The sequence below is a fragment of the Anomaloglossus baeobatrachus genome, chromosome 4, assembly GCF_048569485.1.
Source record: "Anomaloglossus baeobatrachus isolate aAnoBae1 chromosome 4, aAnoBae1.hap1, whole genome shotgun sequence".
NCBI classification, from domain to species: domain Eukaryota; kingdom Metazoa; phylum Chordata; class Amphibia; order Anura; family Aromobatidae; genus Anomaloglossus; species Anomaloglossus baeobatrachus.
Genome location: NC_134356.1, coordinates 366,301,360 through 366,328,049, shown reverse-complemented (window position 1 = coordinate 366,328,049; position 26,690 = coordinate 366,301,360). Strand labels below are relative to the sequence as shown.

Here is a 26,690-nt window from a genome sequence, read left to right as displayed (position 1 = left end):
GGAATCATGTTACCAGATCAGTTTTACCATACAGTGAACATGGTAAATAAAAAACCCCAAAACAATTGTGAAAGCGCACTTTTTTTTTAGCAATTTCACTTCACTTGGAATTTTTTTCCGATTTTCCACTACAATATTGGGCAGAATGAATGATGTCAATCAAAGGTACAACTCATACCGCAAAAAACAAGCCCCATATGGTTATATTGACGGAAAAATAAAAAAGTTATGGCTCTTGGAAGATGGGGAGTAAAAAACTAAATTGAAAAACTGAAAATGACCCTGGGGTGAAGGGGTTAAATCACCAGTATGCTCATCTATGGTACACAGATGTCATACACTAATCAAAACAATATTCAGAATAATGACTCTTACCATCTCATTCATTTTACTTATTTGTAGTGATTTCATTTTATTTAGTTTTTCCAGGTTTTGTTTGTCTTTTGTATCTAGATGATTTAATTCATTTAAAATGTTTTTCCTGGTTTTCGCTGCTGTTTTGATCATGGGACTAGCATTGCGTGCTTTCTCTAATGCAGATAAAGATGTCTTGTAGTGTTTGGTGATTACCTCCAAAGACTGTTGAATATCTGTTTAGGAAGAGAAACGTGTAATCATTGCTATGATTAATTTACTACTGTATATGATACAGGTAAAATATATCTTTGTACCGTGTTAGCCAGTAGAGATAAAAAAATGTTTAAAAGAACTGAGTCCTCAGTAGTTGATACCTTTTAATGGCTAACTGAAAAGATGGTAATAGCAAGCTTTCGAGACTACTCAGGTCTCTTTTTCAGGCTCAATATAACACAAAATCTGAGGAGTCACATATTTATACACAACAGGACATAGAATGGGGCAGTAAATAAAACAAGTTATGTGAAGCAGAACTATCACTATGGCAAGAGGACAAACTGTTGTGGCCATAAATATTGCTGCAGTTCAGTGTGAAAGTTTTATTATCCTCTGATTAGGGTCTGGTCCAGGGCTGTGATGCCCCCGGATGGTCTGAGGAGCACATCTCTTAATTGATGTAAAAAGACATGAATCCATGAGACACATTCATTCCTGCTCTGAATCTGTCAAAGGTCATCTTTGCCACGTGGTTACAAAAATGTTTGGCCACAGGTAGATCTATTCTTTTTTTTTTATTCTTTCAACTCTGGAGCAGACCCTAATCAGAGGACAATAAAACTTTCACACTGAACTGCAGCAATATTTATGGCCACAACAGTTTGTCCTCTTGCCATAGTGATAGTTCTGCTTCACATAACTTGTTTTATTTACTGCCCCATTCTATGTCCTGTTGTGTTTAAATATGTGACTCTTCAGATTTTGTGTTATATTGAGCCTGAAGAAGAGACCTGCATAGTCTTGAAAGCTTGCTATTACCATCTTTTCAGTTAGCCATTAAAAGGTATCAACCACTGAGGACTTCAGATCTTTTAAACAATTTCTACTGTATATGACAATTTATAAGAAAATAAAATTACAATGGTAAGATACAATGCAATATAACCAGATCATCAAATCATATAGTAGAGTTTAATTGATGTATGCCTCCTTTATTTGCCAAATTTACAATGCACTGTTGTATTTTGATCCAATTATATGTTGTCACACATAAACTACAACAAACTCAATAAAATTGTACAAACAAGTCATAAAGCTTCCCACATCTGTTGGCATGTGTAATAGGCTATCGCTTCATGACATTTTTAGTCACGACTATTGGAAGCTTGAGTTCGCTGAGTTTGTCCGGACTTTAGCTAAAAGTTTGGTTTGGGGCCCAAACTTGACCTGAACTTGACTTCGGACCCTGAACCCCATATAAGTCAATGGGGACCCGAACTTCTGTGCTGTCAAATGGCAGTAAAATGGTTTTAGTAAAATGGGGTTAATTGCCCTGCAAACAAATGTGAACAGGGAATAAATGAAAACAAAATGACTTTGGCCTATGTCTGGGTTTAGTGCAATATTTATTGTTAGTAATAATATCTTATGATTAGTGTATCATTATTGTCCCATTCATACAGGCTTCACCTTGTGCAATCTTTCTAAGTATAACCTTATATGCACCCACTTTAAAGTATTTACGGTACTGCAATTGCGCTTATAGTTTTTTCAGTATATTAGGGTATTTTATTTTCGCATATTTGAAACGCAATGCATTCCAGCATTCCATTAAGATGCGTGCTACTATTCATATTGTTTCCGCTCAGTGGAGTGCATTTGCGTTCCGGGGATGCCATTCTCGGTTGCTCCTGTGCATGCGCAGGTCACCCGGAATGGACTTTCCCTTTCCGTTGGGGTGCACTAGCGTTTCGGGGGAGGCCATTATGAGTTGCTCCACACATGCACAGTTTACCCGGAATCGGCTTCCTCTTTCCGGACGCCGGTTGTGCGGCATCAATACCGTGCCTTCGGTCGCCAGGGCTTCGTATATGTTAATGTGCCCCACATTTTTTTAAGCCATCTATGAATGGGATGTTTGCATTATCCCTATACTGTTCATTGGCTCAATTTCTACATAACGTATTATGCTCGTTATTAGATTAATTAAATCACCATTATAAAAACCTACCCTTCTCCTCTATTATTACATATGCCCTTAGAGAAAAGCGTCAGGGTGTTTATTTGGTAAGGTTCCTCAGCATGTGTACCGGTTTTCTTATTGATTACACTGTATATGGCAATTTATATTGTTTAAGCCGATTATCTGGGTGCACTCATCATCGCTTCATTTTCTAATCACCGTATTATTATTCACTAAAGGTGATTATTATATTATTTTTTCTTATTACATTTTGATATATCCCCTTTTTGAGAAGGGATGTTCTGTGTACCCTGATATTTATTACTGCTTTTCTAACTTTAGCCACATCAGTTTGTACACTAATGATTTTACCCAGACCTGCTGTATTTCCTTACATGTCATTCCCCATTACTGTGCATTGTTTTGTAGATAATTTTTTATGAATTTAATTATTCTGGTATTTTCCAATAAAGATTATATTTATGTATTAATTTCAAAGATTTTCCTCACCTGGCTTGGCTTCCTTGGCATCCTCTTTTCAGCACATGCAACCTGCAAGCAGCGTTGACTCCTTGATGATCACGGCGCAGTCCAGGGGGCCACCGCACAGACAAGCTCTCTGTACAGCTGTAACAATGCCAGCAGTCAGCCAATCTCAGTCCAGCAGCTGACGTCATATGCCAACATCAACTGCTGGCCTGTGATTGACCAGCTGCTGACATTAGTACAGCTATGCAGAGATCTTGTCTTTGTGTGCCACTGTCAGGGCTTCTATCAGGGCATGACAACCATGACTGGTGTATGGGGCCCGGTGAAGAGGGGGTCCGGCTGGGCCTGGGGTAATTACTTAGCTTTATTAGGCCGAAAGGCCCGGGTCAGGTCCCCTCTTAACTGGACTCCAGTCACAGCTGAAGCTAATTTGCTAATGTAGGGGACCTATGCTGAATGTATATATTATATAGAAGACCAAGGCTGCATGTATATATAATATAGGTTCCCATGTTGCTGGCTGCATATATATAATATAGAGGACTCAGGAATCTGCACAGTTGCATTTATAATCACAAAATTTTGCACAGCCACCTTATTTGACTTAGGGAACGTCATAGACTATGTTTTGAAGAGAAAATTTAACACTGAACTTTACAGGTATTCACCAAAAAACTTGCTTACATTAAAGTCAATGAGCTGAGAACGGATCTGTTATTATAGACTCCTATTATGGACAGAGAAAGAGATACTCAGAGAGACCAAGATACACAGAAAAAGACACACACAGACAGAGAGAGACACATACACAGAAAGAAACACATATACAGAACGTGACACACAAACACAGAAAGAGGCACACAGACAGAAAGAAACACATACTTGTTATAGTTAAGAATAGTTAATTCCTATCCCAGGCAAGGCTGGGTAATACAGCTAGTATATAATGGAAAGGATGCAGTTGCATGCTGCATATAGTGTATACAAAGCACTATACTATACACTCAGATCCACACTATATACATATACTATATACACATATTGTAAGACAATATGTGTACCATATTTTTCGTTTTATAAGACGCACCGGATTATAAGATGCACCCCAAATTTGGAGGGAAAAAAAAGGTAAAAAAAAAAAAAATGGGGTCCGTTTATAATCTGGTGGTGTCTTACCAGGGAGGGGAGCCTGCAGAGGAGCGGGGGTCACAGGAGGCAGGGTCGGTACTGGAGAACTGCAAGTAGTATAGAGGGGGGACTAGATACTCACTGCGGGTGCTGCTCTGTGCGGGGCCGGCGACGTGGGTGCTGCTCTGTGTGAGGACGGAGACGCCGCTGTGCTCTGTGTGGGGCTGTAGACGCCGCTCTGCTCTGTGCGGGGCTGGCGCCGCCGCTCTGCTTTGTGCTGGGCTGGTGTCACTCTGCTCTGTGCGGGGTCCGTGTTGCTCTGCTCTGTGCGGGGCCGGTGTCTCTCTGCTCTGTGCGGGGCCGGCGTCACTGCTCTTCTCTGTGCATTGCCGGTTTTGCTCTGCTCTGTGCAGGGCCAGCGACGCCGCTCTACATTGCGCAGGGTTGGTGATGGAGCAGCCGAGCGCCGAGCAGAACGGAGCAGCCGTGCACAGAGCAGCTGAGCAGGACAGAGCAGTCATGCACAGAGCAACCGAGCAGGACGGAGCAGCCGTGCACAGAGCAACCGAGCAGGATGGAGCAGATGTTCACAGAGCAACCGAGCAGGACAGAGCAGCCGAGCAGGACGGAGCAGCCGTGCTCAGAGCAGCCGTGCAGGTTGGAGCAGCCGTGCACAGAGCAGCCGAGCAGGACGGAGCAGTCGTGCACAGAGCAGCCAAGCAGGATGGAGCAGCCATGCACAGAGCAGCCGAGCAGGACAGAGCAGCCGTGCACAGAGCAGAACGGAGCGGCTCGAAACAGAATAGAGTGACGCGGCCTGATCCAGAACAGCGGAGCATCTCCCTGCCTCTTTTGACCTCTCTGCACAACCCCCCGGTAAGCTACATTTTACATTTTAAGACACATCCCCTCATTTTCCTCCCTAAGTTTTGGGAGGAAAAGTGCGTCTTATAATCCGAAAAATACGGTATATATAATTCTGGGACAATCCGTCCCAGGATTGTCTCCATATTGTGGTGAGCTGGATCTTTTCCTTTTGTTCACATATTGTAAGACAGTATATAATGTGGACCTGTATATACAGTATTGTGCTCTGTATGTGCTGAAATGTCCTTTCGGTAACATCATTTTTCTTCTGGTAAGGTGCCATTTGTACTGCACATGGCAGCTTCTTTAGCGTATGCGCAGTACAAACCTTTTAAGAAAATTAAAAAAAACAGATGGTGAGTTTTGTGCCAAATGCTACAGACAGCAGACTAAAGCAGTGGGTATTTATGGACTGTATGTATAATTACGGCTGGTTGGCAACCCAGCCTGCTTCACTCTAGGTCGCAGCTTCCAGCGAGAATGGGTCTCTGACGTCCCTGTGTGCCACGCCATGCCATCATGGTGCATAACGTGACATGACAAGAGGAATCTCCTAAGGCACTGACTAGGCCTCAGGGAACACACGTTGGGATATAATGATGGGCGCCACAATCACACAGTGCATAAGGATGTCAGAGTCCTGACAGGAGCACAAGGTGAAGGGGGCAAAAGAATATGTATATGATTGGGGAGGGATGGGGAGACCCAGCAGGCAGGCTGTGGGGACTGGGGGATGGGTGAACAGTGAGTCAGTCTTCTTTTGTTGTTATTTTTTCCTACATCCTATGTTTATTATGCTCTGAGGTCTATGGAGTGCCCAGAGTATTAATAAAAAAAACAAACTATTTGCATTGAATAAGTTCCATGATAAATTTGAGAGATTTGCTGAATTTGAATCTTTACAGAATCAATCATATCTAATCTCTAATATTAAATCTCTTCATTAAAGTTTTGTCATAGTCATAAATATCGGCCTGTAGTAGGTATCTATTCAAATATTGAATAGATGTGTAATATAAAGAAGAGCTTGCATACAATTATCACTTTCATGCTGTATTATTGATAATATTCCTCTTCAGTGGGAGAATAGAGCCAAATTCTTGCTTTGAAATATGTACTTATCTCAACATTAAAGAGAGTGATATATATATATATATATATATATATATATATATATTTCTTACCTTTAACCTTAATTGTTTTTTCTTTCTCCTTCTTTTTCTTTATTTTGTTAAGTTCAGTAAATAAATAATCAATTTCCTTCCCCATATCCAAAATTGTTTTGCTAATTTTTTCAATTTCATTGCATTTTCTCACATCTGGAATCTTTATGCTATTTACTTTTTGACTGTAATATATGTAAAATAGAATAACTTAATACAATGTATAGCTCTGGCTTCCTTACTTTCAGAATATTACTGTATCAAAAACACTTGATAATCATATGGTAGAATGTAGTATTCTGCCTTCATTATTAACCGTAAATGTTATTCCAAATATATAATAATAATATTTATTCATTTATATAGCGTTAATAATTCCACAGCGCTTTACATACATTGGCATCACCGTCCTCATTGGGGCTCACAATCTAAAGTCCCTATCAATATGGGAAACCAGAGGAAACCCACACAAACATGGGAAGAACATACAAACTACTTGCAGATGTTGTCCTTGGTGGGATTTGAACCCAGGACCCCAGCGCTGCAAGACTGCAGTGCTAACCACTGACCCACCCTGCCGCCCATACTGTGTTTACTGCCGTAAAAGATTTTGTGGGCTATGATTTATGATTCTTTCTCATCACTTTTTAATTGCGTTTACTTGGCATAATTAATATCTAATAATAGTTAATATTATATCCATTAAAAAATTGCTCTCTAAAATGTATCTAATCCCTAATTTATTCTTGCCAATTAGAATTATTTAAAATGGGTGGTTGGGTATATGTTCATTAAGTGAAAGAGGATATTTTTGTTAAAAAGAAGAGAAGTGGCTTACCGTATGCTGTCATAATATTTCTTCACTTTATTGTACTTGTCAGGTGAAAGAATTGGACTTCGAAACATTTTCTCAATGGCAGAGAGTTTATCTCGGAGGATACTTATTTGAATACTACAGCTAGTTGGTGATCTTGTAGGACCAACATTAGCAGCTAACCTCACGAAAGCATGGACAGAGGTTGATAGATTTAATACTTGTGTCTCATATTGATCAAAGCACATGTGACATTGAGGACATACGGGGAAATTTTGCTTGAATTTAGATGCGCATTGGTCGCAGTTTCTTCCAGTGACCCCAGGTTTACAGATGCATAAACCAGTTTCTTTATCGCATATGGTCTTTTGAGAACCTTCCTGGTTACACTTACAAGCTGAAATAAGACAAGACAAATTATGTCATATGTATGTAATGTATGTAAATATTTTTATTTCTTGCTATGTCATAACTCAAATAATTATAAAAAAAGTTTTCAAAATATTGACTACTATTATATACAGTGGAACCTCGGTTTACGAGTAACTTGGTGTGCGAGTATTTCGCTATACAAACAAAGTTTGCTGTAAATTTGTAACTCAGTTTACAAGCCAGCTTTGCTGTATGAGCAAATACTCACCGCACACACTTCCGGTTCCATACTTTCACCATGCTCTTATCTGCTCTTGCAGTCCGCACAAACATGCACAAATACACACAAACACGCACAAACACACAAAAAAACAAATATGCACACACACATACATATTATGCTCACCTTACCTTCCGTTCCATCGCCGGCCTCTTGGTTCTTTTAGTTCGCCGGTACAAGATGTGTATCGGGTAACCATCGCGACGATGGAGGAACTTCCGCTGTCAGCTGCTTCTCAAAGGCAGTGCGCTGACCAATCAGAGGCAAATGGCTCCTGCCCTTGACGGCAGCGCTCTAGCAGCGGATGTTCCTCTATCGTCGTGATGGTTACCCAATACACATCCTGTATCGGTGAACAACAAGAATCAGGAGGCCGGCGATGGAACGGAAGGTAAGGTGAGCATAATATGTGTGTGTGCGTGCATGTTTGTGTGTGTTTGTGCGTGTTTGTGCATGTGTGGAATGGCACAATAGGGGACCAGGATGGGACATTGAACAAGTTGTGAAACGAATTGTCTGAGCTTGCATTATTTCCTATGGGAAATTTTGCTTTGCTAGACGAGTAACTTGGTTTACAAGCACACGGATTGTTCTCGTAAACCAAGGTTCCACTGTATTAACAATTCATATTCACTATGATGTATGATATTGAGATGATATAATTGTTATGTGCAGAGTAAGTCATACATTACCATCACCTAACTGCCTTTTTGTAATGGTTTTTTGCAATTTTCCATAAGGATGTTAACCCCTTCACCCCGAGCCTGTTTTTACCATCCTGACCAGGTTAATTTTTTTTTAATTCTGACCATTGGTAATAACTCTGTAATGTTCCAATGATTCTGAGAATATTTTTTCATGACACATTGCACTTCTTGGTAGTGGTAAAGCTTTTTTGATATGATTTGTGTTTATTTATAAAAATGTGAAACATTTGACAAAATTTGTCAAAATTTAGTAATTTTCAAATGTTTTATTTTTATTCCAGATAGTTCTATCACACAAAATAGTGGATAAATAACATTTGCCACATGTCTGTTACATCAGCATCATTTTTGAAACATAATATTTCCTTATTAGGAAGCTAAAAAGGATAAAAGTTTATCTGCAATTTCTCATTTTTTCCCCCCAATATTACAAAATATTTTTTCAGGGACCACATCATTTGAATAGACTTTGAGGGGCTTATATGACAGAAAAGATCCAAAATTTACACCATTTTAAAAACTGCAACCTTCAGAGTGCTCAAAACCACATTCAAGAACTATGTTAACTTTTCAGGTGCTTCACAGAAATTAAAGCAATGTGTAAGGGAAAAAAATAAAGCTTACTTTTTTCCACAAAAACTTAGGTTTAGCCAAATATTTTGCCCTTTTACAAGGGTACCTAAAGAAAATGAATGATACAATTTGTTGTGCAATTTTAGCTGAGTATGCTGATACCCCATATATGGTGGAAAACTACTGTTTGGGTGCACGACAGTGCTCAGAAGGAAGGCGCAGCATTCACCTTTTGGAGCTGAAAATTATCTGGAATAGATAGGGGATGCCATGTCTTATTCGCAGAGCCCATGATGTACCTAAATAGTTGAGATTGCCCCAATTGACCTCATTTTGGAAACTACACCCCTCACAGAATTTTTTTTAGAAGTGTGGTGAACACCTTGAATCCAATCCGCAGGTGCTTTACAGTATTTTATAACGTTGAGCCATGAAAATAAGAAATCACATTTTTCCCACAAACATTTTACTCTAGCCCCAAAGTTTGCATTTTAACAATGATAACAGGAGTAAATGAACCATACAATTCGCTGTGCAATTCTTCCTGAGTGAGCCAATACCCCATATGTGGTGGAAAAAGCACCATTTGACCAGTCTGTTTTGTATTGTTATTGATTGTTGTATGTATACCCTCTTTCACTTGTAAAGCACCATGGAATAAATGGCGCTATAATAATAAATAATAATAATAATATTGGAGCTGAAAATTGGCTGAAATAAAGGACACCATATCGTGTTTGTTCAGCCCTTGATTTGCTTAAACAGTGGAAACCCCTCACAAGTGACCCCATTTTAGAAACTAGACCCCTCAAGGAATTTATTTAGAGATGTATGGAGTACCTTGAACCCACAGGTGTTTCACAAAATGTTATAACATTGAGCCGTGAAAATGAAAAAAGTAATTTTTCCCACAAACCTGTGGCCTATGGGTCTTCTATATACCAACACCATAGTAGTAAAATACTGACAGGCTGAGATAATGCATTGAGCTGCATAAGTCTAGCAGTGCAATATCAATGCAAAGGATCATGTGTTGAAGTCCCTCCCTTTATGAATGTAATAAATATTGAAAAAAAACAAAAAACAAAACATACTTGATGTGTTTTACATGGTGTATTTGCAATGCTCACTTCATATATCGTATTGTATACACATTTGTTACAATTCCCTGCCATTGCCAGTGCAAACGAGTTGTAATGAGCAGACTACATATATTACGCTTCTCTCAATAGAAGTGAATTTAAAGGATCTGGACAATTCTAGCCTGCACATGACCGCAAGCAAGCAAATGGCATACATTATTGCAGTCACATGACCACAAGCTCACACTAGCAATACCGGGGGATTATGACAGGATGCGCACCAAACATTGTCTATGTGCAGCAATCTAAAGTCACATAAAATAACTACAGACTTATTTCCAAAGCAACACCTTTAAAAATCTCTTTAGTGACTAGAGAGCGCTCGACACTGCTCAATACTCAATCGAGCATTCAGGTGCTTGGGTACTTTTGTTACTTAATCGAGTATAATGGGTGCTGCCGTACACAGTAATACCGTAGTCATGTTGGGTACTGGCATTATTGTGATTGAATACAAAAACCTCAACATTTAGAACCAGAGGCGATAATAATAATATTAATAATAATAATAATAATAATAATAATAATAATAATAATAATAATAATAATAATAAAGTTTTATTTCTATAGCGGCAACATATTCCACAGCGCTTTACAATTCAGAGGGGACATGTACAGACAATTTGAGACAATACAAAAAAAAACAAATAAAAATTAAGATACCAGGAGGAGTAAGGGCCCTGCTCGTAAGCTTACAGTCTATGAGGAAATAGGGGAGGCACAGAAGGGGAATGGGGGAGAAAAGCTTGTTATATATGGTCCGGCCATTGATTTAATAGGGTATTCAAAAACCAGCTGCATGGACCGGTCATTGGCCAGAATTTATACAGGTACAGGGGACAAGAATACTGAAAGGTGGTCACAAGGGACCAGCACCCCAGACTGCACTACTCAGAGATATATATGTAAACAAGAGGACAAAGAGTAAATGTGCAAAAACTAGACAATTTTTATTGCATATGAAAAAAACACAATAGACAATTAAAAACATGATACGACATCACCAAAATGAATCATCTGGGGGAATATAGAGATTGTTACACAGACAGAATTGTTACATAGACAGGGATGTTCTCAGGAAAACCACCAAAAATACTCAGGATATGCATAAATCCTGAAGATAAATCGATCACAGTGTGATTAATTGCATTAAAATCTTAATCAGGTGAATCCTGAGACCCCCGGTCAGTGTTATGCCGGCATCACACGATACGATATATCGGGCGATATGTCGTCGGGGTCACGTCGTTAATGACGCACATCCGGCATCGTTAGACATATCGTACCATGTGACACCTAAGAACGACTGTGAACAAGCAAAAATACTCACCTTATCGTTGCTCATTGACACAACGTTCATTTTTAAAAAGTCAGTCCTCCTTCTGTGCGCCGGTTGTTCGTCTTTCCTGTGGCAGTACACGTCGCTCCGTGTGACACCACGGGAATGACGAACACAGCTTACCTGCGTCCCGCCGGCAATGCAGAAGGAAGGAAGTGGGCGGAATGTTGCGTCCCGCTCATCTCTGCCCCTCCGCTTCTATTGGCCGGCCGCTGTGTGACGTTGCTGTGATGCCGAACGTCCCTCTCCCTTCAGGAAGAGGATGTTCGCCGCCCACAGCAAGGTCATCCGGGAGGTAAGTACGTGTGACGGGGGTAAACGACTTTGTGCGCCATGGGCAACTAATTGCCCGTGACGCACAAACGACGGGGGCGGGTGCGATCGCTCGTGCGATCACACGATAGGTCGTCCTGTGTGACGCCGGCATTACAGTACTTCAAACTGAAGGTATAACGACTAAACAGGACCATATAAATGAATGGCAAGGGGTAGCTAAAAGGCCCAATACAGGAGTAATCCCATGTAGACTATATATAAGCAGATCAACCATTCAATATAGTACCCAACAAATGGAAAAGTAATTACCTGGAAGTCAGATGGATAAAGGTTAAACCTTCAGTTTGAAAGACCCCCCAGTGAGGAACCTGGGCTTCATCAATGAAGTCCAGGTTCCTCACTGGGGGGGGTCTTTCAAACTGAAGGTTTAACCTTTATCCATCTGGCTTTCAGGTAATTACTTTTCCATTTGTTGGGTACTATATTGAATGGTTGATCTGCTTATATATAGTCTATATGGGATTACTTCTGCATTGGGCTTTTTAGCTACCCCTTGCCATTCATTTATATGGTCCTGGTTAGTCGTTATACCTTCAGTTTGCGATACTCTAATACTGACCGGGGGTCTCAGGATTCACCTGATTGAGATTTTAATGCAATTAATCACACTATGATCGATTTATCTACAGGATGTATGTATATCCTGAGTATTTTTGGTGGTTTTCCTGAGACCATCCCTGTCTGTGTAACAATTCTGCCTGTGTAACAATCTCTATATTCCCCCAGATGATTCATTTTGGGATGTCTTATCATGGTTTTAATTGTCTATTGTGGTTTTTTCATATTTAATAAAAAAATGGTCTAGTTTTTGCACATATACTCTTTGTCCTCTTGTTTACACATTATTGTGATTGGTTGGCCGCATCACATCATTGGGTCTTATATAACACCCAGTGACGTGATGCTCAGCAAACTGTCCTCTAGAAGCAGTTCTGGAGGAGTTGATGTAGGGACCCGTTTTCCATGTTTCCAGCACATGTGTTGTACATTTTAACATGTTATGCATACACGTTTTCACACCTCTGCGTTTTCACACCTCTGCGTTTTCACACCTCTGCGTTTTCACACATGTGTGCATGTGAATCACATAGAGACATGTCTGCTTTTAACCATCACCATGGATAAAAAGGGTCAAGAGAAAGCTATGCGTCCATGAAAAACAGCAATAACTCACATAGGCCACTATGCATAATAAGATTTTACTAAGTTTACAGACTAATTATAGATATTAGTTTTTTATACTTACGTATACATTGATGTCCTTGGCTTCCAAAGTAATTATCTTCACATTGCTTACATTTTGTTCCTGTGTACCTTGGTTTACATGGGCACTGGCCTGTTAACTAAAAAACAAAAGGCAAAATGAAAAAGAACCTGTCATGTCGTTTTTTGATATTAAACCACCCCAATGTGTTTTACATGATGCAATTTGCATCACTTACATGGTAAAAAAAAAAAAATCAATATATCTGTCTGAAAAAAAAAAATGGTTTATGCTTACGTAAATGCAGTATATACCTTAGGTTTTAGTCATAGGGGCGGGCCTTTTCCGGTTATCAGTCACTGTCACTCAAGTTCAAGCATGATTCTTTTTTGAACTTAGTAACACCACTAGCATTGTAATTGATTACACCATAGGTCCTTCATCAGCAATTCTCTGCTGAGCTCCCACAGGTTCCTCATAGACCACTTCTTTAATGCTGAGCTATGCCCATTATGGATGTGTACCGCCCCGTGCTCGGCTACCTGCGGCTCACGCCGGCTATGCGGAAGGAAGGAGGTGGGCAGGATGTTTACGTCCCGCTTATCTCCACCCCTCCCCTTCTATTGGCAACCTGCCATGTGACGCCGCACGACCCGCCCCCTTAGTAAGGAGGCGGTTCGCCGGCCAGAGCGACGTCGCAAGGCAGGTAAGTCCGTGTGAAGCTATAACACAATATCGTATGTGCGACGGGGGCGGGGACTATCGCGCTCGGCATCGCAAGCATCGGCTTGCGATGTCGTAGTGTGCAAAGTACCCCTGAAGTAGGTGTAACGGCTGTTAGAGATGTTGTGCGCCACGGGCAGCGAATTGCCCGGGACGCACAACCAACGGGGGCAGGTGCTTTCACCAGCAACATCGCTAGCGATGTTGCTGTGTGTAAAGTGCCCTTAAGACTAAAACCTAAGGTATTTACTGCATTTACCTAAGCATATAAAGTATTTTTTTGAGATAAATACATAGATTTTTAAATTGATAGATTGTTAAAACTATTTTTCCTGCATTTATCTGCATTTATCTATTCATTCATGTCACACATAAGGTAATAAATGCACGGTAAGGGACATCTGAACATTTAAATACATTTTTTAATATTTGATCTCTATAACTGAGCTGTATGTTGGTCCTAGTTACAGGACAAATTCAGCCTCTTTTCTGAACAGCATAGCTGATCTGGAGAAAAATCCAGCTCACCGCCACCTGACCCCACCGCGCTTCAGTCTCGGACACTGGCCCTGCCCTGGCTGCTCAGCAATAATCAAGAAGGATAATCCAGCTGAGTGATAACGTTGATTTATTTGTGAAGAAACAGACAATGCACAGACGTTAACGTGTTTCTGGCTAGACGCCCTTTTGAATAAGGGTGTCAAGACAGAAACGCGTTAACGTCTGTGCATTGTCTGTTTCTGCACAAATAAACCAATGTTAGCACTCAGCTGGATTATCCTTCTTGATTATAGCTGATCTGGGTCTGTTAAGCGTCAGCATCTCCTATTCGCTTAGTGCACCTGATTATTGAAGTCTGGAAGGTGTGTTGTTATCTCTTCCTAAACTGTATACACAAAAGTAGTAATAAACCACTTCTACCTACTTTATGTGGAGTCTGGCTGTCTCTGACAGCTAGCACCTTCCTCTTGCATCTACACACTCTCGTGGAGCCGCTTACTCTGCAATGGTACTTTAGAACATTATTGCAGAGTAATATGGTATAACCTGCACGTGTTAGGTCTATCGATGGTCTTTAAGTAGTTAAATAATGCTGGAAGAGTAGAGCATTTATGAAGTTTTCTTATAATAGACTTACTGTATCCATTGCAAAGAACTTGTACTGTGCACAGCTGTCAGATCTCATCTGATAAGACAGTAATGGAATATCTAAGGCAAGTGACGTACAAGGGTGATGCAAGTGTTTAGTGGAAAAATGCCTTAAGGCTGCTTTACACGTTGCAATTTCTCGTGCGATCGCATTTGCGATCGCACCCGCCCCCATCGTTTGTGCGGCACAGGCAATTTCTTGCCCATGTCGCACAATGCTGTAACCCCCCATCACACGTACTTACCTTCCAAATGACCTCGCTGTGGGCGGCGAACATCCACTTCCTGAAGGGGGAGGGACGTTCGGCGTCACAGCGACGTCACACAGCGGCCAGACAATAGAAGCGGAGGGGCGGAGATGAGCGGGACGTAATATCCCGCCTACCTCCTTCCTTCAGCATTGCTGGCGGGACGCAGGTAAGCTGCAGTTCATCGTTCCCGGGGTGTCACACGGAGCGATGTGTGCTGCCCCGGGTACAATGAACAACAGGACGTGCGATTTTTAGAAAATGAGCGACATGTCAGCAATGAACGAGAAGGTGAGTATTTCTGCTTGTTCATAGCTGTCACACGCTACGATATCACTAACAATGCCGGATGTGCATCGCTTATGATGTGACCCCGTCGACATCTTGTTAGATATATCGTAGCGTGTAAAGCCCGCTTTAGTTACTATATTTGCCAACAAATACGTCCATCTTTTGTTGTTCAGAAATGGCTAAAAGTCATTTAATTTTCTTTACTATGTTCTATTCCACAAATGTACCAATTAACTAAATGAATGCTATATAAAATTTAGGACAAAATAGAGCATTCCATGCAGTATGGTGTACGTAAAGAAGAAAAATGTTTCATACCTGATTACATTGGTTTCCATAGGAATTATTTAGGAAACAGTTACAGGGTTGACATCCTTTTACACTGGAAAAGCCCCAGTATCCAGGAGCACACTTATCACAGCTAATGCCAACCACATTTGGTAAGCATGGGCATTGCCCTGTTTTTCTGTCACAAACACATTCCCCAACCTCTTCATAAATTGAGCAGTTCTGAGCATTTGTTCCCATTGGATTGCAAACACAACCTCGGAAAAAAAAAGATACATTATTAGAACAATGTGCCATCATTTTTTGCATAGAATAAATATATTTCCATTTAGAATGATCTATTCTTATATATAAGTGTTGTCCTAATGCATATTGATCTGTACTATTGTTTGTTTAATATGATGTGATTTTATGTCTGCATGCATATTGTTCAGATGTTAACAAAGTTAAAAAAAAAAAAAAAAAAAAAGGTCCTCATTCACATACAGGATGTTCCTCCTTCTTCTCCCAGTGTGTGTATTCTAGTGTGGAGCTGGAAGCTGAAGGTCACAGCAGATTTCTCTCTCCCTCTCCCAGAAACCAGACTGATCCTATTCTCATGTTGTAAGCTAGATGTTCTTAATTTGTCAATAAATGAACATTCTCTGTTGCTCGCTGTGGACATCACGCCGATTAACCCGCTGCTAAAAGGTTATGGGCCCAGAGTCACAGCAGTCCCAGACCTCCAGAGCACAGAGATAGAAAGACAACAGCAAACTGAGAAGAAGTAAAGATGGCCACCAGCAGCAACTCAGCAAAGTTTACAGTGCCAAGCCTCAATAACCAGAACTACCAACCCTGGAAATTCAAGGTGAAGATGCTGCTGATAAGAGAAGGTACGTGGAAATACACTCAGGAGCCTAAGACTGACCCAGTACCAAGGAATGGCTGGAGATGGATCAGAAAGCACAGAGCACCATATCACTCAGCATAGAGGATGATCAGATTGTGCATGTGTGTAAGTGTGAATCTGCAAAGGAAATGTGGGAGCGGCTGCAGAAAGTACATGAGAGGATAAATCTAAGTAATAAACTCTATCTAATGAGAAAGCTGTATCAGTCTAAGCTGCACAATGACCAGGACATGCAGGACTACATTAGAAACACTCTAGAGACCGTAGAGCGCCTGCGGGGCATTGGGGAAGATATGAAGGACTTCCATGTAGCAGCACTATTATTTAATGGTCTCCCAGAAAGCTATGACACGCTTGTAACTGCACTAGATGCACGCCCAGATGATCAGTTTACATTGGAGTACGTCAGAGGAAAGCTTGTAGATGAATATAAGAGAAAGGCAGAAAGTGTGAGCAGCAAGATATGCAACAAGGAAACTGCTTTACAAACACAGGGTGTGCCCACCAGCAGAAACCACCCTAAAGAAACACGTGAATGTTTTGTATGCAAGAAGCCAGGTCATTTAAAAGCTGAATGCAGAGTCTGGAAAGCTAAAATGAATCAGCTGAAGAAGCGAAATAGTCAACAAAGAGTTAAGAGCGCTGTATGTGAAAATAATGATCCTGTAAATACTGAGGCTGCATTCACATCAGTCAATGCATTTAAATCAAAGCCTGCGTGGTGTATAGATTCTGGTGCAACCAGTCACATGACCAATGACAGAGACTTCTTTACTAAGCTTATCCAAAGCAAGTCAGAGAAAGTGATAATGGCGAATGGTCAGTGTATGAACTCAGAAGGCATAGGAGATGGTTATATTGATTGTAACATCTCCGCAACACAAAGCAGAAGGATCCATGTAAAGGATGTGCTATATGTGCCTAGTCTTGAAAGTAATCTATTATCTGTGAAAAAGCTCACAAAACAAGGGAATGAAGTTACATTTAAGCACGATAGCTGCATCATCTCAAAGGAGGGTCGCAAAAGGAAAAATCAGAGATGAACTGTATCAGTTGAAATGTATAGAGTGTGTATACACAGCTAAGCAAGAACTGCACAAGAACTGTATTCCTGTATGGCACAGGCGGCTTGCGCATAGAGACCCAGAAGCAATAAGAAAGTTATTTCAAGAACAATTAGCTGATGATATTACAATTGATCCATGTAACCAGACAATGAGGTGTACCAGCTGTATCAAAGGGAAAATGTCCAGAAAGGCCTTTCCTAAGAAAAGTACTACAAGAACAGAACAACCACTAAATTTAATACACACAGATATCTGTGGTCCAATGCGTACTCAGACCCCTGGAAAGAAGATATATTTTCTTACATTTATTGATGACAATTCAAGATATACAGTTGTCCCTCTACTTCACAGCAAAAATGAAGTTCCAGAGAAACTTGAAATATATCTAGCTGAAGTGTATAACAAGTTTGGGAGAATGCCAAAAATTCTACGTGCAGATAATGGGACTGAATATACAAGTAATGAGACACAAAGCATTTTAAAGCAAAATGGAATCATATTTCAGACTACTGTACCATACAACCCTGAGCAAAATGGTGTAGCAGAAAGAAGGAACCAAACAGTCTGTGAAAGCGGAAGGAGTATGTTATTTGATGCAAATCTGCCTACAGTATATTGGGGCGAAGCCATTATGACGGCTTGCTATCTTCAGAACAGACTACCAGGTAAAGCGACAGAGAAAACTCCATTTGAGCAATGGAATAGTACAAAGCCAAAACTACAACACATAAGGATTTTCAGAAGTAAAGCATTTGCACACATTTCCAAAGAAAAACGAACTGGGAATCTCACGCTAAGGAAGGCATCCTGGTAGGCTACAGTGAAACCCAGAAAGGTTATAGAATTCTACACCCAGAGACAAACAAGGTCACAATAAGCAAAGATGTAGTGATTGATGAAAACTTCCTGTGACCCAAGTTTTATGACATTATGCCAGTAGTCCAGATGAAACAACAACAATCTCAGTCACAATTACAAGACAACGAAAGGGAGAATATAGAAGTCTGGCTAGATTCTTCAACCACTGAAGGAACAACAAAAAGCCTAGGTGAACCTGAAATCAGACGATCATCAAGATCAAACAAAGGAATACCAGCTAAACGTCTATCCTACATTGTCAAGACACTACCTGAGTCAGAGCCACAGTCATGGGATGAAATGCAAAAACTACCTGCCCATGAAAGAACAAAGTGGATCAATGCCGCTAATGAGGAAATGAAATCGCTTCATCAACTTCAAACTTGGAAATTCACTGAGTTACCACAGGGTAAAAAGGCAATCAAGTGCAAGTGGGTATTTAAAACCAAATATGACTCTGAAGGTAAAGTCCACAGATTTAAAGCGAGGTTGGTCGCAAAAGGATATTCTCAAAAATATGGCGAAGACTATGATGCTACATTTTCCCCAGTCGCCAAGCAGACAACATTTAGAGCCTTGATGGCCGTAGCTGCTGTACAAAAGATGTTTGTCAGACATTTGGATATCAAAACTGCATTTTTAAATGGTGACATTGAGGAGGACTTATACATGACTCAACCTGATGGTTATATAAAGGAAGGTGAACAGAATCTTGTTTGTAAACTACAAAAATCTCTTTATGGTCTTAAGCAATCGGCAAGAGCATGGAACACCAAAATGAACAAAGTCTTGTTAGAAGAAGGATTTAAAAGAGGTCAAGCGGATCCATGCTTATATATGAGATATACAGATGGAAAGTGGATGTATATTCTCTTATATGTGGACGATATAATTGTAGTTCATCAAGAAGAAGCCGAAATTGGGAAAATTACTGAAATTTTGAACCAGCATTTTGAAACAAAAGACCTTGGAAATGTGACATATTATCTAGGAATCCATATCCAGAGAGAGGAAGATGGAAGTTTTCTTCTAAATCAAAGTGCAAAAATTAATTCAATTTTGAATCAGTTTGGAATGAAATAAACCAAAGGTGTATCAACGCCAATGGAATCATCCTACCTGAAACTGGAAGAAGATGACCTGTTGCCTAACAATGAGAAATATCAACAGGCAGTGGGGGCACTTCTATACATATCGACTATGACTCGACCAGATATTACAACAGCAGTTGGAATATTGTGCAGATATGTGGAGAAACCGCGCCAAAAGGACTGGAATGCCGTTAAAAGAGTTCTCCGATATTTAAAAGAGACACAAGGTGTAAGTTTAAAATTATCTGCAGTAGGAAATCTAAAACTCACCGGCTATGCTGACGCAGATTGGGCTGGTGATTCTCATGATCGTAAATCCACAAGCGGATACGTATTTAAACTTGGAGAAAGTTCAATCTCCTGGTCTAGTAGAAAACATGTATCTGTTGCTTTGTCATCTACAGAAGCTGAGTAGGTGTCCGCAGCCTATGCAAGTCAGGAGATCATTTGGCTAAGACAACTGATGGATGATCTTGGTAAACCGTTAACTCAGCCAACGGTGATATATGAGGACAACCAGGGATGCATTAAACTTGCATGCAGTGAAAAGATCAGTGCTAGAACTAAGCACATCGACGTCAGATATCATCATCTACGAAATTTGATAGATCGTGGCATAATTCAGTTTGTTTATTCTGAGACTGATAAAATGATAGCTGATATGTTGACCAAGCCATTGCCATGACCTAGGTTCCAAGGATTGAGAACCACTATGGGAATAACAGAATAAGTAGTTGTTGAGTGGGGGTGTTGGCCTAATGCATATTGATCTGTATGTATTGCAACAACTATTGTTTGTTTAATATGATGTGATTTTATGTCTGCATGCATGTTGTTCAGATGTTAACAAAGTTAAAAAAAAAAAAAAAAGGTCCTCATTCACAGACAGGATGTTCCTCCTTCTTCTCCCAGTGTGTTCATTCTAGTGTGGAGCTGGAAGCTGAAGGTCACAGCAGATTTCTCTCTCCCTCTCCCAGAAACCAGACTGATCCTATTCTCATGTTCTAAGCTAGATGTTCTTAATTCTCAATAAATGAACATTCTCTGTTGCTCGCTGTGTACATCACGCTGATTAACCCGCCGCTAACAATAAGAATGAACAAAAATATAACCAAAGCCTTTAGGAACATTTTGATGGCATGGGGTTAATTTTGTGGCAGCATCATATGTTTATTATGACATTAATCATTCCTGTGATCTTTACATAAAACTTTATCCATATCAAAGAAATGTTGGCATATCTGTAGAGTGGCAAGAGGTGGAAGTCATGGGTGAGGGACTGACTACAGATGCCCCGGAATGCTACATGAACGATACACAGTCCTGGCTGGGTATGTGTACTTGTGAACTATTGACGCTCTGTCCATGCAGGCCGCAAGTTGTTGTTCTTGACAGCTGGCCAGGACCAGATGCCGAATAGTTTTCAAAAAAGAAATGGTTCTTCTTCATCAACAACTTTATACACCAAATAACGGGCACATATCTTTCAGCATATTTCAGGTCTACAGAGCATAATCAGATACATTCCCAGTTCCCACTGGACTATTTCCAAGCTTATTGGTCCTGTGAGTCTCAGCACAACTCAATCTAACTCTACAGTCCAATTCGTGACTGTCACTTTCCCTTCCTGCAGCTCCATGTTCAATCTGCTCATAGAGGAGGGAATCGGGGATCTCTTACTTTGTGCTCCCGGATGCTTCCATATCTATGTCTCTTCTCCTCTTAGAGGAGGGGAATGAGGAAAGCCAGCAGTGTCAGAGAAGAGTCTTGTGCTCTCTTTTGCTTGGGGAGACTCCACCCTAGAAAGTCAACTATGCTCACGCACCAGTCGTTCTCTTCTTATCACCTTTAAGGTTTTGGACCTTACTGCAAGAGTGCTTGCCTTCAGACTTTTCTGCCTGGGGTTACTTCATTAGAAGGCCGGTCTCTAGCTTCAGCGTTGTCTCATGTACTGTTTTTTGGTTAACACTTCAGGACCATGCTATCTCCAACACAGTCTCTTTTCTCCTGCCAAAGGTCAACCACAGCATTTGGCCTCGACGACCTATAGACTATATGTCCATTTCTGCCACACACTGATTCTTTACTAACTTTCCATAAGAAACTGTCTCTTTTCCTATCATATAAATCCTTCCATTGTGGTCTAGTCTGAAGGCTTAAATATCTTTTACCCTATAGTCTGGCAACTATATATACAAGTGCTATGCAATATAAATGAAGCATTATAGAAGAACAGAATGCAGTACATCTCATGACAATACAATATCTTCAGGGAAAGGAATGCAACCGCAACAGTTCCCCCTCCTTACATATCTAGAGTAAGCTTTATTTAACTATTCTTCCCCTTCAAAATGAAAAGAAAAGACCTATTGACATGAAGAGGTTATGTGGTTGCTTTACCCAAGAAATGAAATTCTATTAAAGCTACTACAGTATTTTCAACACGATGAACATTTATTTTATTTAAAATCCAGGTGGTGCTTTTTTGTTATGAAACCCAGAGAGAGACCCCCATATTTTCAAAGGTTCATTTGGCTGGTAAAGTGGAGAATCATAAGGGTTTGAAGATTGGGCCAGCTCTCAAAAGATTGCACCTATCAGTACTATTAGTAGTGTACCAGGGCACCAGGGCATAAGAAAACAGTACCTTTCCTATGACTATCGCCTCGTGCCATGCTACAAAAATATTAGAATGTAATGGCAAAAAATATCTGTCAATCTGTGAAAAAATAAAATCTGAACCTCTCATGTGACATTACACTGGGCTGCACTAAACAGGGTATTCTATATAGGAATTTGGAAAACAAGCATTGCAGTACAGAATCTGAATTAGGCAGCACATAACTGAATAATGTTCCCTGTAGACTGTGAGCCCTCGCGGGCAGGGTCCTCTCTCCTCCTATACCAGTCTGTTTTGTACTGTTAAGGCCGCTTTACACACTGCGATATCGCAAAAACAGAGGACAAGGAGTATCTTGTGCAATGAGGTAATTTTTATTAAATGACAAACAAGCAAATATGCAAGTATAAAAACAACTACCATAAGGTCAAAGGGGCATAGAATGATAGTGCAGATGTAATATCCAATAGCCGTGGGAGAGGTGGAAATAGTTCGCATGATGTGCTAAAAATGTTCAAATGAGGATGAACAATACCACCTTCAATAGCCGTGGGAGAGGAAAAAGATGTACGTAAACGTGGGCCAGTACATATATGGTGCACATAATGGGACACAATAGACAATGTATAGCCGTGGAAGAGGTGACCAAAAATACAAGATTACAGAAATAGCCGTGTGAGAGGTGAACAAGAATCGCCAATAACTAAGGCATATAATGGTCACAGATGGAATGTATAAAGTAATAACACCACGGTGCCCCAAAGTATGGTCACCAAGACTGATCAAAGGTATACATCATGGTAATAAAGGATACCTAACCAAATCTAGCATAATACCATGTAGAGTGCAAATGCATTAGGATAAAAGGGCAGGCAGCCAGAACTACCATAAAATGGCAGAAGAAATCCCACAAAAACCCATAGCTATTGGCATAAAGATATTCAAGACATAATGCACATACCCGGATAGGAGGGATCACCACCAACGCGCGTTTCGCGACGGTACTAATGCTTTCTCAAGGGGGAGAATCCTCTATATATCGGTACTGATATCGCCAGCGTGCGTACCCGCCCCCCATTGGTTGTGCGACACAGGCAAATCTCTGCCCATGTCGCACAACATCGCCCGGACCCGTCACACTACTTACCTTCCCTGCGACGCCGCTGTGACCGGCGAACCGCCTCCTTTCTAAGGGGGCGGTTCGTTCAGCGTCACAGCGACGTCACAGCAGCGTCACTGAACCGCTGCCCAATAGAAGTGGAGGGGCGGAGATGAGCGGGACGAACATCCCGCCCACCTCCTTCCTTCCGCATTGTGACCGGGAGGCAGGTAAGGAGAGCTTCCTCGTTCCAGCAGTGTCACATGGAGCAATGTGTGCTGCCGCAGGAACAACTTCGTTACTGCTGCAGTAACGATATTTGAGAATGGACCCCCATGTCACCGATGAGCGATTTTGCACGTTTTTGCGACGATGCAAAATCGCTCAAGTGTCACACGCAATGGCATCGCTAAAGCGACCGGATGTGTGTCACAAATTCCGTGACCCCAACGAGATCACTTTAGCGATGTCGTAGCATGTAAAGCCCGCTTTAATGATTGTTGTATGTATACCCTCTTTCACTTGTAAAGCGAAATGGAATAAATGGCGCTATAATAATAAATAATAATAATAATAATAATGTATACTTACTTGTACAGTTTTGATGAAGTCCTGATCCAAAGAAACCGGGTAGACATGATTCACAGTTCGGACCGTATGTGTTTTTCATACACAGCAAGCACTCCCCTGTAATCTTATCACATGAGTTAGGATCTTTTACATTGATGTTGTTATTGCACTGACATGGTAAACACTCTTCCCCTTCTTCTATGTTTCCATAAAAGCCATCAGGACATTCATGACAGTTCTTTCCTAAGTAAATAAGGAATACAGTTGAAAGCTTAAATGAAACACATATGTGACGCCCCTGGACTATCAGGTTGTCACAGGGTATTGCACAAACTGCCCTCCCGTGCAGTATCCACCTCCCTCTTGGTTTAGGGTCCCTAATTATATGGTGTTGCCTACATCAGCTACTCAAGTCCTAGATACACCCTGCACCACACCCACCAAACACACCAGTGGACGGCTTGAGTGGAATAGAGTCGCCCACCAGGGGGGTTGGGGAGGGGAGGTCAGGAGTGTTAGGAGAGAGTTGAGCTTGAGCAGTGAAAGTGAGAGGAGGTCAAGAGCAGGGCTCCTCAGGAGCAATCTAGGTAGCAGACGGTGGTCTGGGCCTAAAGTGGCTGGACCCCCGGTCGCAAGGGGCACGGAACTGTCGAGGAGGACAGCCGGCGGCATTTGCACCATCACCGGGCTGGGACCAGGGCACGATGGGGTACGTGCACCCTAGGTCAGGGAGTAGCTTCAGGCAACCTGACAATTTACCCGAGGAGAACAGAGTCTTGAAGAGCCGTTCCCACCCACTCCAAAATCAGGGTACTAGCGCAACAAGGAAGATAGGACTTTCCACCAAAAACGATCCAGAAAATCCCAAGCGTGAACCCTGAGAGCAAGCTCCCACACTTAGCCATAGTGGGGAGCGGGGCCCGGCAGGTTTCATACTACCGGGACCAACAGAGAAGTAAACTTAGTGCCAGGAGGCAGGTCATGGATCACCAGGCAGCACCATTGGGGATGGGACTGTACCGCCCTGGGGGCTCGGCTGCCTGCCGAGCTGCTCGGATCCGCGCTCGGGTTGTCGGTGGCTCGAGCGCCTCCGGACCGGGGGTCACGTCGCTCCGAAAAGAGGGTGATCTTGCTGGCGCTACAGGTAGGGGTGGTGTGATGGACGGTTTATGGCCGAAGCCGTGGTATTGGTAAAGTTCGTGACACCACCCACGGGTCGTGGTGATTGTAGATACCACCGCTGCGATGAAGGTATGGGGGCTCCCGGGAGTGGTGTAATGGCGCAGCTAAGTGTTGACCCCTCCGTGGGTAGGGGATGTTGGTCCCGGGGCCCGGTTGGCGAGGGCCGGGGTGCAGGGTGGAGTGTTGCGGTGCGGTGCCTGATGGCACTGTTGTACTCACGATTATAACCACACAAAGTCAATGGTAAACCAAGTTCGGTGATGATCGGTGCCCGCAGCCAGCTGCGTGTTCTCCTAGTAAGGTTGGTAATGTCCGCCTTTCTTCTGCACCTCTGTGTAGTGACTTTTGACTCCTATGCCTAAGCAACGGTAGTTCACTCCCCGACTTGTATATGCCGCATGAGCCCGTTTGCCCGCAGACGCTGGCCGTTTGGATCTCTGGCCCTTGGCGGTGGCACTTAACCGTACTGGTTGGGCTGTTGCCTTCAATTGGGACTTAGGTGGGAAAGGACCCTGAGGTCCAGAACGCAATCAGTTAATTTGACTGAGATCCAGTGGCTTCTGGACTAGTTTGGGGTCTGAGTACCCTGCCTGGTGCTCCGGTATCCAGTTAGCTACCCGGTTCTGGCGGGCCACTACACTGTCCCGGTCCCTTATGGTTCCACCGATCGTCTTCCCGGTCTCCTGCAGGCGGCCACTACCGTCTGCCTCCTGGCCGAAAAGGGTACCTAGGCTCCTACCCAGGCCCCTGACAGTTCTTAGTTTTCTCCTCCACTCCTCCTCTGTCAACTGTCAACACTGTTCTGTCTTGTTTTCCCGCCCCAGGCCATCCGAACTCCTCGGTGGGCATGGCCAACCGCCTGACTCCGCCCCACCGGGTGTGAACGTCAGGACCTGGGAGGGGCGACTCAGGGTTTCAATGTGTGGCTGCTAATACCTTATTAGAGTGGGGTGTGGTGAGTGGGACTACCTGTGACCCCTGGCTAGTCCAGGGCATCACAGGACCCAAACTAAGCTCCCCTCAGCGGCAGCGGTATCCAGAACTTTGGTTTATCCAGTTGTCAGTGTCAGCTTAATGGACTGAGTGCGTATGCAAGTGACCCCTTTGCATCCAATGGCACTCCCCCCCACCATAACCGAGTCCCAGGGTATCCCCCTTACCCGTAGAGGGTCACAACACCTGGCTGCCCCATTCCATCATCCCCGGGTACTCCCAACTGCAGCGGTGGTACTCCTAAGTACCACATACCACGGGTGGCATCACAAACTCTAATACATCCCCTGTAAATACCTCCCCTTCATTTGAGTGGCCGCACGACCCCCGGGGTCCGGTGACCCTCGAGCCACCGCGGATCCGGATCCGAGCAGCTAGGCTGCTGACACGGGGGCAGCACACATATATTAAAGGGGTTATCCCCTACTTGGGTAACTCCTTCTCATCTCAAATGTGTGCCCCATTAAAATAAAAAAGCTTATGCTCTTCTCCGCTGCCGGCATCATTACACTGGAGATCTTCATGCAAGCCCCACATGCTATCACCGCTGGCTTCACTGTCCCTGCCTGCAGATGAATATGTAATGAAGAGGAAATGGGAGTTGCGGCTGGCCGCTCATTCCCTGTTGATTACTTATATGTCTGAAGGTGCGGATAGTGAAGCCAGTGG

At 42.3% G+C, this 26,690-nt stretch overlaps 1 protein-coding gene across 1 annotated transcript in view; it reads right to left on the bottom strand.

Moving 5' to 3' along the window:
* Positions 1 to 26,690, bottom strand: part of LAMB4 (laminin subunit beta 4) — a 225,831-nt gene that overhangs the window by 54,995 nt on the left and 144,146 nt on the right. Inside the window, exons 22-27 of the mRNA XM_075343475.1 lie at positions 23,868 to 24,089; positions 15,680 to 15,906; positions 12,993 to 13,089; positions 7,022 to 7,394; positions 6,205 to 6,368; positions 376 to 590 (exon numbers count right to left, since the gene is read on the bottom strand). Coding sequence (XP_075199590.1) covers positions 376 to 590; positions 6,205 to 6,368; positions 7,022 to 7,394; positions 12,993 to 13,089; positions 15,680 to 15,906; positions 23,868 to 24,089 — 1,298 coding nt within the window. The remainder of the gene's footprint in view (positions 1 to 375; positions 591 to 6,204; positions 6,369 to 7,021; positions 7,395 to 12,992; positions 13,090 to 15,679; positions 15,907 to 23,867; positions 24,090 to 26,690) is intronic.